General features: G+C 45.6%; 1 protein-coding gene across 1 annotated transcript; it reads left to right on the forward strand.

Moving 5' to 3' along the window:
• Window positions 1-419: 419 nt before the first annotated feature.
• rpia (ribose 5-phosphate isomerase A (ribose 5-phosphate epimerase)) lies at window positions 420-10,856 on the forward strand. The gene is made up of 9 exons (XM_088632697.1): window positions 420-795; window positions 2,849-2,909; window positions 3,137-3,192; window positions 3,416-3,475; window positions 3,718-3,782; window positions 5,910-5,978; window positions 6,068-6,209; window positions 7,482-7,581; window positions 8,714-10,856. The coding sequence occupies exons 1-9, from the start codon at window positions 607-609 to the stop codon at window positions 8,809-8,811; spliced, it is 840 nt and encodes a 279-aa protein (XP_088488823.1). The 5' UTR covers window positions 420-606; the 3' UTR covers window positions 8,812-10,856.
• The last annotated feature ends 3,454 nt before the right edge of the window (window positions 10,857-14,310 follow it).

Below are 14,310 nucleotides of genomic sequence, written 5' to 3' on the forward strand. Positions count from 1 at the left end.
ATGTCTCTATGGTGCAACACAATAGTACCGGAAAAACAACAAACGTCTCCAACAAATAATATAGTAGAACAGTGTTATAGGAGATAAGATTTGTTTTACATGTTTTAGAAAGCAATTGCATATGGAATGAAAGATTTCCTGCTAGAGTTTCCATTACCCCTGGGAACACAGATAGGAGTAGTGTAAATTCATAATGGAGAGAGTGAGCCACACTCTCCGTAAAGTTCTTGGCATTTTTTGGAACCTACTTTTTTTATAGAGGACGTCTAGGTTTTTTTTTTAATTTGCTTAATCAATTCCATTCAAGCTGAATGCAGCAAACCCGTAAATCTCAATTTACAGACTTCAAAACACGCAACCTGTTCGCGTACACTCATACAAGCAACATTAGACTCTGTACAGTTAAATATGAACACCGTGCGACCGGTATGCACTGCATTTTGGGAAGTGTAGTTCACATTGGGACCAACCCACTCGTAACTCGACCGTTCAGCAAATTTAAAAAACTACTATTACCGGCTCGGGTTGCGTTGCAGACAACTGCCGATTTTTTTTTTGCACGACTTCCTGAGGTAGTGGAGGCCGGCGAGGCAAGGGGGCTGGATTATGAGGTTACAAAGGGAAATCTGTGAGACTCTCGCAGCTGGCTTTCTGGGGAGGCCGGGGAGTCTTGGCAGGAAGATATTCGCCGAGGGACACGTGTTTTCGTGTAGGCGCTTCTGCTGCGGGAGGAGAACCATGGCTGAAAATGCAAAGAAGCTGGCCGGCTATGCTGCCGTGGACAATCACGTGCAGGTAAAGACTATGAATGACTCCGGTAATACCTGTGCATTTCTTCTAATTGACAGATCGCTGCAGGAGGGACGTGCGCTGTGTTTTAATGAAGTGCACAGCACTTAGCAGAGCTACATACCCGAGGTTTAGCAGCGGCGCCTGTTATCGCTCTTTGCACAGAGCTGTTGCACGGTGTGGTTGTGCAGGATTGATCACTGTATAATTAAATTAACCCCCCTCCTGAGTCACAAGACGTCGGCTCAGCTTGAGGGCTCAGAATTATATCTGCTGCATTGAACCTATTGTGCCTCGTCATGGTGAAGAAAGCTCGTTATTGGAGTCTCCCTCGTGTCAATAAAATTTCGTATGCTAGTTTTGTTCATATATTAAACTTCATGAGTAAGTTTCTTGATCACGTACAACCTGGTTTTCCGTTCCAAATTAGGTTTCAGTCTTTAACCCTCATTTAGCAGTTAACAACATGATTCCGTAGTTTAACAGGGTGATTAGCTTACCCTCCAGATGTCTGACCCGTAAAGTGGATCATTGTACAGCAGCAGCAGGTTTCGCAACTATGCAGTGTTTGCAGAAAGCAAATACAGTTTTTTTTCCCCTTCTGTTGCAGTGGGAATTGACAAAAAAAGCAGTACATTGTCTTTTAGCCCCGTACTTGTGTTTTGAAAGAGCACGTGTTCTGGCCCGCAGGAGCCCCTGGTCCGAGGGCAGTTGTCAGCTGAGCTGCAGACCCTGACGCAGCTGGGACTCTTCCCTGCGGTCAGCAGCAGAATACACGCTGTCGTGCGCGCGGTACCTGGTTTTCGTCGAAACCTTGTAGCCGATTACTGCAGAGCTCGGTCATTTCTGCAAGCCGCCCAATGTCCTACCAATACTGCATTGCTGTTTTTGTCACAGGGATGCATTTTCAAGCGCAAGTCAAGTTACTTAATCGACGATTTTGGGGACCAAATGTCATGTTTGTGAATGTAATCACTGATCAGTAACATACTGCTACAAGAGAGAATCCATAAACTGCGCGTTTGCAATAAATACGGATAATATGCGTCATCCGAGTGGGAAAAGCGAGGTGTGGACAGATTCGCTCTTCCAAACGCCTGCGTGGGAGCTCTGTTATCAGAGAGTGTCTCAGACTGGGTGTGGTTTGGATGCTGTAAACACACTGTTGTGGGGCAACATTTGTGGTCAGTTTTACCCACAACAGTTCTTCCTGTTTTTGATTACTAGACATACAGACAGATGCAATGCAAGAGCCACTTAATGCAAATGTTAATAATAATAATAATAATAATAATTTTGGCATTTATATAGCATGTTTCATCTCGAAGTGCTTTACCTAGGAGGGGACCCTCTTCATTCACCACTGAAGTGCATTGTTCCCAGTCACCAAAGAGGTTCCACCTACTGGTCCACCGACACCACTTACAGCAGCATTCATAGATCGTGAGCACCTAATCAACAAACAAGCTCGATGGGCCAAATGGCCTCTCCTCATTTAAAATCTGTATTTTCTTCATCTTTTTAACCTGATTTTCCTTAGAGGTCTCCCATCCCAGTACTGACCAGGCCAAGCCCTGCTGGGCTCCTGAGCCCTGGTGAGATGGGGCTGCAGCATAGTGTACAGTGGAGGTAGAAGGGGCTGTTGCAAAGGGGAAAAGGTTTTACAGCTCTGAATGTGAAAGGAAATGAATAAAGACAGCAGTTGCACGTAGTCACCTCCCCCCCTTGAAGAGTTGGCCCCTCTCTGTCGTGCCCAGCAGTTAGTGGTGCAGGTAGATGCTGCCCCCTGGAAGATCTTGTCTCCGAACTTTCTTCATCTGCAGCTGGACTGAGACAGGAAATCCAGCTGTGTGACTGAGATAGAAGTACAGGTGTGATCGTGAGACCCTGTGCAGGCCAGAGGAGACCTCTTCTTTAAACAGCTGCTGTCTGCTTGTCTGGAGCTCTGATGCAGTTAGTGAGCTGGTGTGTCCACACTTCAGGACATGCTTTAGATCAGAAAGGCACCAAGAGGAGCAAGAAGCACGTGACCTTTCCTCTTGTTGCTCTTAACCCTCAGAACAACCATGCTGTTGGTGTGGGCAGTGGCACCACTGTCGTCTACGCTGTGGACAGGCTGGGTGAGTGTCCCTCTCTCCTTTTTTCCTTCACCTCCTGGTACCTTCCCCCTGTTGTCTGAAGCAGGAAGATTCCAGCTGCTCACACGTGGCTTGGAGCAGACGGTTCTTCTTCTTTGTCCTTTTCCTGGCTGGGCAGTAGTTAAATGCTGGTGTTGCTCAGTTCTGGTGGGAACCTGTAAGGGCCAGTCTCAGGATGCTGACAGATACTCTGCTTGTGTGTTTTCCAGCGGAAAGAGTGCGACAGGAGAAGCTGAACATCGTCTGTGTCCCAACATCCTTCCAGGTCAGTGTGTCGGCCTGCCCGTCATGGGGAGAGGGAGCGAGTTTAGCGAAAGTGTGAATTCCATAGTACCATAGTTGGAGAACCACTGCATTAGATAATTGCCTATGGAGTTAACAAGTTGTAAGTTTGTGCTCTGTGCAGCCTTGTGTGTAGATGGACCTGGATGCACCTGGAGATGGGGTTCCCCTAGCTCTGTCAACTCTTTTCTCTCTCCTGTTTTCAGGCCCGTCAGCTGATTCTACAGAATGGTTTAACCCTGACTGACCTTGACCGGCACCCTGAGGTACTTTTCACAGTGATGGGGGACAGCTGCACCACAGCAGGAACCAAAGAGAATCCTAAAACTAGTTTTAAAAGTTCACACACATCACAAGGATGATCTGATATATGATCAGTGAAATAATTGACTTTGGTCACTCCTTTTAGTATTCTTACAAGTTCCTAGTGTCCTAGCATCAACCTGAGGTGATTGCACTGCGCTTCGCCTGTGGATCCTGCGACTGTGACTGTGTCTGTCGTCCACAGCTGGACGTGGCGATCGATGGAGCAGATGAGGTCGATGTGGATCTCAACCTGATCAAGGGAGGCGGGTGAGAGGCTCTAGATGTGTTTGGAAGGGCCTTGCGCACGTGAACGTGCTCACACATACTAATGTGAACTCAGAGGGGCTAAGAGCAACTTCTGGATTCATTAGAGGCTACATGGATACAAAAGCAGCAAAAGAAAACCCAGCTCTCTCGAGCCATGGTTAGACCAAAAAGAGAATGCTGTCTTAATCGATCATAAAGCAAACAGTACACTCTAGAGAGTGGCCAGCTACCAGTTCTGTGAATCACATGGTGTACCAAAAGTGAGCGACTCTACAGACGCACCTCATGTACAGGTAGTGGACAAAAAAAATGGAGACGGCCATTGTAAAGTCATTTAATAGGGCATTGGGCCATCACGTGCTTCCAAAATGGCCTACATTCACTGTGGCAGAGAGTACGCCAGTGTCGGGAATTCTACAGGAGGGTTGCAGCACCATTATTCCATGAAAAAGTCAGTCATATCACGCCAGGTTGATGAAGTTGGAAATGATGTCTCAGGTGCTCCAAAATATCTCATAAATGCTCAACTAGGTTCCAATCTGGTGACCGAGATGGATATGACATTGATAACATCAGAGTCAAGCTCATCAAACTACGGGATGGGGGCATCGTCATCCTGGAAGATGCCTCTCCCAACAGCAAAGAAGTGCTGCAACATGGGATGAAGATAATCATTAAGCACCATTAAATACTATTTAGCATTGACCTTGATTTCTAAAGGAATGAATGCACCCAAACTATGCCAAGAAACGGTGCCTTGTAACATTATGGAAGCACCAGAACCTCTTGCTGTTGGAACCATGCACTCAGGGCTCTAGAGGTCTTTAGGTTGGTGGCACATGTGCACTTGTTTGTTTGTCAAGAACATGGCGACACATGATTCATCTGACCACATCACAGTTCTCAGCTGCTCGATAGTCTATTGCCCTTTGCACCACAGGACCAGCAATCATTGCTTTGCTAGGTGTGCTGACCTTTCGCACGCTGCCACCCGACTATGGTATCCTGCTCTGTAGAGTTCTCAGCAGACAGAATTTGCAGTAGTTTCATATTTAGCTGCTCACCTGTTTTGTCTTGCATTTCAAATTAATTTTAATAATGGATAACACAATACTAGAGTACATGCTTTTTCCCCACTGTTGCCCTTTGATGATGATGTCTTTCCAGCTGAGTTCCATGGTGACATTACTTTAGACACTGTTGATCGTGAGACATCAGCAAGTTGAATTGTCTTGGCCACTGAAGGTTCTGCCAGAAGCACCACAACAATCACAAAAAGTCACTGAGGCCTTCGCTAACCATAACTAGACGTGTCCAGCATTTTTACCCATGACCCTCGGCATGCTGGGATGTCATTTACTTCATTAACACTTGAGCCGCAGCTGTGTGGAAACTCTTGTTTTCATATGTTCCGGATCCCTCATTTACCCAGGTGTTTCCATTTGTTTGTCCTCTACCTGTATGTGCCCTTCCGTTAGTCCCATTTACAGATTCCACCACTCTAGACATTACAGGGCTGTAGTAGAACTCCTCTGTCATTACTGGGTAATCTCTTACAGCTTGAACTCCCAACTTTCTTATCGGGCAATACTACTGAGACACTGGCATGGCAGTGTATGGTATTATTGTTACTCACCAAGTGTGTTTTTTCTCTCATGCTAAGGTACTTTAAGTGCACTGGCTATCTGGCCTGTTGTCAGGAGTGATCCACTGTCCTTATAGGATACTGCAAATAAATGTTTATACATCTTTTGAATCTCAGTCACATAAAAAACACATATTGCTTAATAGTGGTCATATTTACTCAATGTAAAGTGGTTAGAGAATATTTACTGAATCGGCAGTTCATGTCAAGTCAAAAAAATGTGACCCCAGTGAGAGCACAAACATCAGTAAATTAATCAGATTTAAACCAAACGTTCCACTGAGAAGTAGCAGTTGTCAAATGTTATTCTAGCAATTTTCAAAGAAATGGTAAAATTGGGAATTTTATTCTTGGAATTTGTGATTATTGGAGTTGCTGGGATACAAACCTGGTGAAGGAACCTTCTGTTCTCCACATGTTCCCTGTCCTCTGGGCTTCTGCTTCTGTAGAGTGTGTCCATGTGGTCTCCTTCCTTCCTGCAGGGGCTGTCTGACTCAGGAGAAGATTGTCGCTGGTTGTGCCAAACGTTTCATTGTCATCGCTGACTACAGGTTTGCTCTGTTCCTTTCAGAGTCTTTCCAAAGACAGTTTTGAGCTGCAGAGTTGACTGCTGTCTCCTCTCCCTCCCCCCCCCCCGCAGGAAGGACTCCAACACCCTGGGGCAGCAGTGGAAGAGAGGGGTTCCAGTCGAGGTCATCCCCATGGCTCATGTGCCTGTTGCCAAGGAGATAGAGCGCAGGTTTGGGGGAGTGGCAGAGCTTCGCATGGCTGTCAGTAAAGCGGTAAGGAAAAATGGGCTTCCTGTATAGAGCATAGAGTCACAGGGAACACTGTTGTCATACAGTCGCAGAGGAACAGACAGGAACACAGCGCTGTCACACAGTCACCGAGAGATGGACAGGAACGTAGCGCTGTCACACAGTCACAGGGAGACGGACAGGAACGTAGCGCTGTCACACAGTCACAGGGAGACGGACAGGAACGTAGCGCCGTCACACAGTCACAGGGAGACGGACAGGAACGCAGCGCCGTCACACAGTCACAGGGAGACAGACAGGAACGCAGCGCCGTCACACAGTCACAGGGAGACTCACGGGAACGCAGCGCCCTCACACAGTCACAGGGAGACTCACGGGAATGCAGCGCCGTCGCACAGTTGCCGGGAGACAGATGGGAACGCAGCGCCGTCGCACAGTCACAGGGAGACAGACAGGGAACTGTGCTTGGATACTGTGCAATTATACAGTTACTGAGAGACAAATGATGAATGCAGTGGTTTCTGATATCTTGGCCAAGTATATCATGACTGTGATGTAGATGCCCATGCAGAAGGCTAGTTTTGGAACTATGGTCATGGAAGGGTCATTTCAATAATCTAGGACTCGTGTTACAGATACCTGGATCTTAACAATACTCAGAGCTTGGTTTTAGACAGTGCTGATGAATTTGTTTTCAATAAACAAATAGCAAATGTTTTTTTTAATTTTGTTTATGGGGTGCTATTTTTTTTACAGTGATTTCTGTCTCCGTCCTTGGCAAAGTAATGTAAATTATTCTTAATAGTCATTTTATTCATGTATTTTAATTAAAGAGGAAGTTGTCATTTAGTAATCAGCTTCAGACCTGCAGCTCCTCAGCCTTCCTGCTGCTTCTGTTGTCTTCAGCTGTGATAATGTCTGTCGGGTGATTAGAATGAGTGACTCAGATCAGGTGTACTTTCAATGGCAGACACGTATTCTAACACTGCTGAGACCATTTTGGATATTCAAATATGTGCCTGGCTTCAGCCTCTAAAGCTTATTCAGTTGTTTCTTAAAAGGAGATGGTATATCAGCTTCAATAACATGGCTGTGTTTTTAGTTCCAGACTCCCACAACCCTCTGAATAAAGAAATGCCTCCTGTTGTCAGATTTAAATGCACTTCCCTGTAGTTTCCACTGGTTCGTGTTTCACGGTTCATTCAAAGAAATTCACTGGGGTCACATTGTCAATGTCTTTGGGACTAAATTGCTTTGCACTTGGGTCTTTATTTGTGTGGCTTGTCCTTCCTTTAGGGCCCAGTGGTGACGGACAACAGCAACTTCATTTTGGACTGGAAGTTCGATCGGGAACACAACTGGAAGGAGGTGAACACGGCCATCAAGATGATTCCAGGTAGGGTCCCTTGGCCCCCTCTTGCAGTCCGGTTCACGGGAGAACAGGTCCAGATGTGACGAGGAGGTTAGGAGGTTCAACAGATCTGTTCGGAAGCTGGCCACCCAATTCGGGGACCTTGCCCAGCTGCAGTTTGAGGAGTCCTGGCCATTGCTTTTCCTCAGAATGAGATCCAGGTTTAACACACTCTGTCCTGACACAGTCTGAGAAACTGGAAAGAAGAAACAACCCAGATGAGGTCATTCAGACCATCTCGCTCAGTTGGTATTTAGTTGATCCAGGGATCTCACCCAGCTATTTCTTAAAAGAAGCCAGGATATCAGCTTCAACACTATCGCTGGGTAACTTGTTCCAGACTCACACAACTCCTTGTGTCAGTAAGTCACTTCACCCACATGGCCATGCTCTGTGTAAACTGAAATCCAGTTTAAATGTGATCCCTGGGTTTCTAAGAACAGGGCTAAAACAGAGGGGCCAGTCTTTTGTGTGTAATTGGGTCTCTGTTGGAGTTTTTCAGCAAGAGGGACTTTATACTGCTTTTCCTGTTCCATTCTTTCTCACTGCACAGTAGTATCCAGGCTATTCTCATAAGAACATTAAAAGGTGACCAACAGGAGGAGACCCTTGGCCCACTAGCTCATTTGATTCAAGAGGATAGTTATTATTCCACATCTCATCTCTCTTTGAAAGATTAGCAACTTCACAATTACATTTTCAAATACTGGGGGACAAACTTTGTCAGAGAGTGGAACACTTCTGCCAAACACCCTGCGTGCAGGTCTGTGCTTTTGTCACAGACTGAGAGAGGCTCTCAATGCAGTATTCAGGTTATATGCAATGCATCCTGCGTGCAATCCTGGTTCTGGAGAGCTGGTATATCTGCAGTCCGGGTTTAGGAATTCCACCCAACTGTGGTTTCTCCACTGGCCCTCCCGGGCCAGGACTGGTCTCTGGACAGGATTTATTCTGATATGGTTTTCTGTGAATGACATAAGAATGTATGTATGTGTTGCCTCTTGTAGTGTATTGTCAGCCAGTCCAGCTCTTCTTGAATTTGGAGTCTGTACTGTGGGGGGTGGCGCTGCGCTGCCACCCTGTGGCAGGGCTGATGTTTCCCTCTGCTGTGTTTCAGGCGTGGTGGAGACAGGGCTGTTCATTGGCATGGCAGCACGCGTGTATTTTGGAATGCAGGATGGCTCTGTGAAGATAAAAGACTCGCCGCACCACTAAGAGGCACACAGATGGCGCAGCACCTGCTGTCTCAGCCCACAGCTCACCTGAAGTGCCTATCTGGACCAGTCAGTCTGCCCTCCAGCTCCACATCGCCAGCGAACTTCTCAAGACCGGCTGCATGGCCTCCTCTTGTTTGGACTTGTTCTTATGGACGGGCGGTTGCCTTCTTTTTCTTCTTTTTCTTTGCAGCAGAGTCCTGGGAGACGTCTCGGGACAATATTTAGCACTCTGAAGTGGCCTTGTTCTCCACATTTCAGTGGTTGCCAGTTGGTGTTCTCTTAGCTGGTCTACCCAGTGCCTGCACTCTTCTGTGAAGAGGAGGGGCATCTGTGACCTGTGACCTCAGCTCCACAGGTTTAGCCTATGTCAGTTTTGCCTTAGTTTCCAGCTTACAGCTGGAACTCTTCAGTCTGGACATCCTTCTGCTGGCAAGAGTACAGAGGTGTGCCACTCAGGCCCCCCTCATTTTATATTGCTTGGGCACAGAGGTCCCTAATGTTCTTGAAATCTTGGTTCAGATGCACTTTTTTTTTTATTCTTTTCACTATTCCCAAAGTTTCACATATGCACGTAAATCTGTATTTCTTCGTCTTTTGTGTGCCTTGTCGTAGTTGTAGACTGTAGTGATGAGACTGTCCCTTTGAGTGCTTCTCTACTTTTTCACACAGCTGCAGCTACTCCCAGCCAGTGCGCTCTCTGTATGTGTGCAGTATAAAACACTTAACTTGTGCCTCCGGTTGATGTCCATGTCAGCACTGGCTGCAGCCCTTCAGAAAGTCTGTAGAAGACCAGATAAAGAATGCTTCTTAGTAACCTTACTATCATTTGCAGGCTAGGATTCGTGTATCTGCAACACGTTATCCTCAAGGTCACACGGATCTCTGTGTGGCAAAACAAAAGTTGTTCAAATGTTCTTCCTGTTGTACAGCAGTGTAATTATATGCACTGTAATTTTCTATGTCCAAGGGGAGGAAGTTCCTTAAACCTGAAATCCAGTAAATTTTACCTTAAAAATAACTTGGTATATTAATGTTGTAACCCTTCTGTAAATAATTTGTTCTGGCCTGAAATCATTCCTTTTTTTTTTACTAATTCAATCCCCAAGCAAACGTTGCACTGGAGCTAAAGGTTAAGGAAACCTGCCTGTACAAAATACCAAATGCATGTACTTTGAATGTATACTTGTACTGAATACTGTTTTATTGATGAGGCGATTATATGCTGTGCCTAATAGTGTTGTCCTTGTAGAGCACTGTGGGAGTGGCCTTGTCTTGAGTGCTCTGAAGTCTGGTTCACACAGCAGTGAGCAGACATTTCCTGATAAGACCAGCCTTCAGAGTCTGAGGTGTGAGGTGTGGTAGAGAGGAAGTCGTAGGGGTTGCACACAGACCTGGCAGCGTGTCCCTGAGCTTCAGTATTCTCCCGTCCAGAACGGCAGTCATGCTGACAAGGACTGAACCAGCCCTGTATCGACCATCATGCACAGCAGCAGAGTGTAATCAGCCTGCTGAGTAATGTTCAGAAGTATGCTTGAGCTTCACAGGTGCAAGAGCACATAGAACACAGCTCATTCTTATTCCTGGACATTTTTGGGCTGAAATCTTTAAATTGACTTGCTACCAGCATTCACGAAACTAGAAAATAAGCTTGTGGTTTGGATGGAGGCCTTTTCTTGCCACCTTGGTTTCATAGTTGTCTCCACCTACAAAACCTGATGTCGCATGTCTCCAAGAGCAGTTTCTCTCTGTCCCAGAATTCTCTCACTTCCTCTCAGGCCACAAGAGGACAGGGTGGTAAGATTACCTTGGGCGCATTGCCCTGGGAGCGCTGAACTGGCCTTGTTCTGGAAATCCTGATTGCTGTTCCGTGACAGCACTGGGAAATGGTTTCACCATATCAAGTTCACAGAAAGCTGGTTTGGGAAGCTGGTGGTTGAAGTGGTTTTAAGTTTCAGACTATGAGTTTCGTTGTGTGCTGCCAGTTCAGCTTGCTGTGAAGTGTGAAATCTCTGCAGTGGGCTACAATAAAGGACTCTTAACTGTACGAACCTTTGTCTTCAACTTTCTCTTGATTTTTGTTCTACATTTTCTACAAGTGAAAGTTTGGAATGACTGACTTTAGCCAGGTTCTTTCCTTCGTGTGCGTACCCGTGTATATAACTGCAGAGCAACAAGTAAAGGTTTATTCCATGCTGAAAAGAGAAAAACAACATTTTGGCTATGGAGCCTTCTTCTCTGACGCACCTACCTATTTGTACTGTATATGAACTGTCCTGTCTTGTCTGACACGGTGTTGCTTGTGCGTTGGTGGAAGAGGTGATGATGAGGAGGGGAGATGCAAGCTCTTGCTGTGCCCGGCTGGCACTAGTGGGGGCAGTAAAGTCCACTGGTAAAATGTAGCTGCTAGATGGTTTTAAATGAAGAATCTCTTGGTATTATAGGATTATTTAAACTCGGTGCCCTCACGGGGGAGAGGAAGTGCAGACAGACTCCTCTAACCCGCCCACCTTTCAGTCACTTGTTTTATAACACGGGAAACGGCGCCCTGCTATGGGTTCCCCTCTGACCGGAGGAAAGACACATCTCTGACCAATAGTGTCGCGTGTCTGCAAGCGCTTGGGTGTCCACAGGGGGCGCTGTGTTGCTGTGAGCCAGGATAACCCTGGCTGACTAGTCTCACCCCAGCTTCAGCCAGGCTCACATCTACTTGGTCTGGCAGTGGTACGAGACGCTGGAAGCAATGAAACATGTGAATAGAGTAAAATAAGTAATTGCTAATGCTCTGCTCACTTCTCATTGGATTAAATTAATTAATGGCACCTCATGGCTGTGCAATTTAGGTTTGTTTCAACCTGACAGCGTTTCCTCTGGATGGAGTAAGAGCATGAGATACTTGCTCCTCCAACTTAACCTTCCGTCACCAGCAGAGGGTACTGCAGGGTAACTTTTTGACTGGAGCAGTGTCTCCTGTCATGTTTAATAAAACTAGACTGGAGAAGAGAAAGAACTACAGATGTTATTTCTAGACATCTAACTCATAATGCCTTCTTGCAAAAGTCAGCTAGCTAAATGGGGAAGAATCACTGTATGAAAAATTGAGTCTTTGGTTTCCAGCAGTTTTTATGCTTTGCCAGCCCTGTGTATACCAGTGTGCAATTATGTTTGTTTGTGTTAGAGTGTATGGGAAGTGCTGGGTGGCTGTTTCATGGGATGTGCAACATTTATATTGACTTGGGCCAGCTGAGGCTAAGGTACTCTTGTCACAGTCAAGATTGTTAATACGCGGGATCAGTGCTCCGTCTCAGTGGGAGTTCCACTGCTATATCGTAAGAGCTGTGCAGCTTGTATTTTGCTTGGCTGTATTGTCAGGATCCTCGATCCATTAATCCACTAGAGTGCGCTGCTGAGCTGGGGATTCTAGAGAAGTGCTTCACAGATGTTTTGATGCAAGTGTGGGCCCTTCAGTGGGAAACCATACAGAGTGACCTGTAGGACTGTTGTCAATGGATACTAAGGTTTTCAGTGCTGAGGTTCCCAGCAAACACATCTTCAGATATGCTAAACCTTAATTACTCACTTCTGAAAAGGGACAAGCTTTTGCCTTTCCATTTGGTGGTGATTCTGGCAGCTCCAGCCTTGATCCCCAGTGTTTCCAGTGGGAAATCCTGCTCTCTGGGCGCACATAGCACTCTCAGGAGGAATGAAGGAGAAAAGGTTCAGAGAAACTAAATCTGTTACTGGAGTAATGTCCTCATGACCTGTTTTATTTTGTTTGATTTTATTTACCAGTGTGGACCAAGGTTGATTTCTGTGATCGTTACCTCCATACACTGACCAAAGAAATGGTTTCACCATGTACTGTAAACATTCGGGGAATTTGAATGTGGGACGTTTTCACTCATGGAATTGGTTTATGTTGTCTCCCCCAGTAGCCACCCATCCACTTTATGCAATACAGGGTCACGGGGGAGCTTATCTCTGCAAGAAACAGGCACAAGGCAGGATACAACCTGGATGGGACGCCAGTCCATTGCAGGGCTCACACATACACACTCACACCAGGGCCAATTTTCCCAGTGGCCAATTAACCTACCATGGGAAGAAACCAGAGCACCTGGTGGTAACCCACACTGCAACAAGCATCCCAGGTCCAGAACTGAATCCAGAGCTCCTGCACTGCGGGATGCCCCACAATCCTGAATTGGAAGAAGCTGTTGGATGGATGGAAACATTTTTTACAGTCAGAAATCTCCATTATCGCCTGTGGGTTGCTCTTTTTTCTCGTCCAGTTGCAGATACACATCAAGAATGTCTTTAAAAAAACATTTCTCTTCTGCTGGCATTGAACTGAAGTGATAAAGGCTCTCAGAATTAGTGTCCTGTTTTCTCAAACAATTATAGCCTTTTTTTAGAAAACTAGTTATTCAGGGTACTTTTTTCTTTCTCTCATATATATGTAATTAGCAAAAGGAATGGAAGCGGCCTGTCCGATTGAACAGATAGTGTGAGGTTTTAAGTACTGCTGTTGTCCAGGTTTCATTCTGTGGTCTTCACATACGATTATGCAGATTTTATTACAGAAATTCCATTCTTAACTCAGAAAAGGCATGAGCAATTAATGAGCAATTACTAAATCAGCCTCTCAATTATTTATAATTGGATGGTAAACCATCATCTTTCTTTACACTGTTACAAGAGTGTCTGTTAGGATACAATTGATTAGTTGTATTAGAGGGGCCAGCAGGGGGTGCTCACCCTGCGGTCTATGAGGGTCTTAATTCCCCAGTATAGTGACAGGGACACTGTGTTGTAAAAAGGTGCCGTCCTTTAGATGAGATATAACATCAAGGTCCTGACTCTTTGTGGCTATTAAAAACCCAGGGCCTTTCTCGAAAAAGAGTAGAGGAGTTACCCTGGTGTCCTGAACAAATTTCACCATGGCTGTCATGGCCTCCTAATAATCCCCATCTATGAACTGGCTTCATCACTCTGTTCTCCCTCCCCACTGATAGCTGGTGTGTGGTGAGTGTACTGGTGGACTTTGGCTGCCGTTGCATCATCCAGGTGGGGCTACACATTGGTGGTGGTGGAGGGGAGTCCCCGTTACCTGTATAGCGCTTTGAGTGGAGTATCCAGAAAAGCTCTCTGTAAGTGTAGTTATTAATATACAAAGAAAATAACAGCAATTTACACAGGTGAAAATAGGTACAGGAATAACTGTAGAACACTGACAGATTTTATCCATGGGCCTTTACACTGAATCTGGTATACTGTACATGGTTAACCCAGTTTTTGAATTATTTAATTTTTCTCTATAGATATACACTCTGCTGGACTTGTGCAACACTGCTCCACATTTGCCAAACCTTAATTAAGTACAATACTGCCACTGAGAAATGTTTAATAGACATAATAAATTGTAAGTTCTTAAGGTGTAACAGTATAAAGAACAAGCTTAGGTTTCCTTGACTGGTTCTGCTGTTGTTTCATTCAGTTG

This window comes from Lepisosteus platostomus, chromosome 1, assembly GCF_059453375.1.
Source record: "Lepisosteus platostomus isolate fLepPlt1 chromosome 1, fLepPlt1.hap1, whole genome shotgun sequence".
NCBI classification, from domain to species: Eukaryota; Metazoa; Chordata; class Actinopteri; order Semionotiformes; family Lepisosteidae; genus Lepisosteus; species Lepisosteus platostomus.

What these genes read in the sequence shown, in the direction of transcription:
- rpia (XM_088632697.1), top strand. Translation starts at nt 607, where the DNA reads ATGAGGTTACAAAGGGAAATCTGTGAGACTCTCGCAGCTGGCTTTCTG. An exon ending in AACCTGATCAAGGGAGGCGG is followed by an intron (nt 3,783 to 5,909) that starts GTGAGAGGCTCT and finishes TCCTTCCTGCAG; the next exon opens with GGGCTGTCTGACTCAGGAGA. An exon ending in GGCCATCAAGATGATTCCAG is followed by an intron (nt 7,582 to 8,713) that starts GTAGGGTCCCTT and finishes GCTGTGTTTCAG; the next exon opens with GCGTGGTGGAGACAGGGCTG.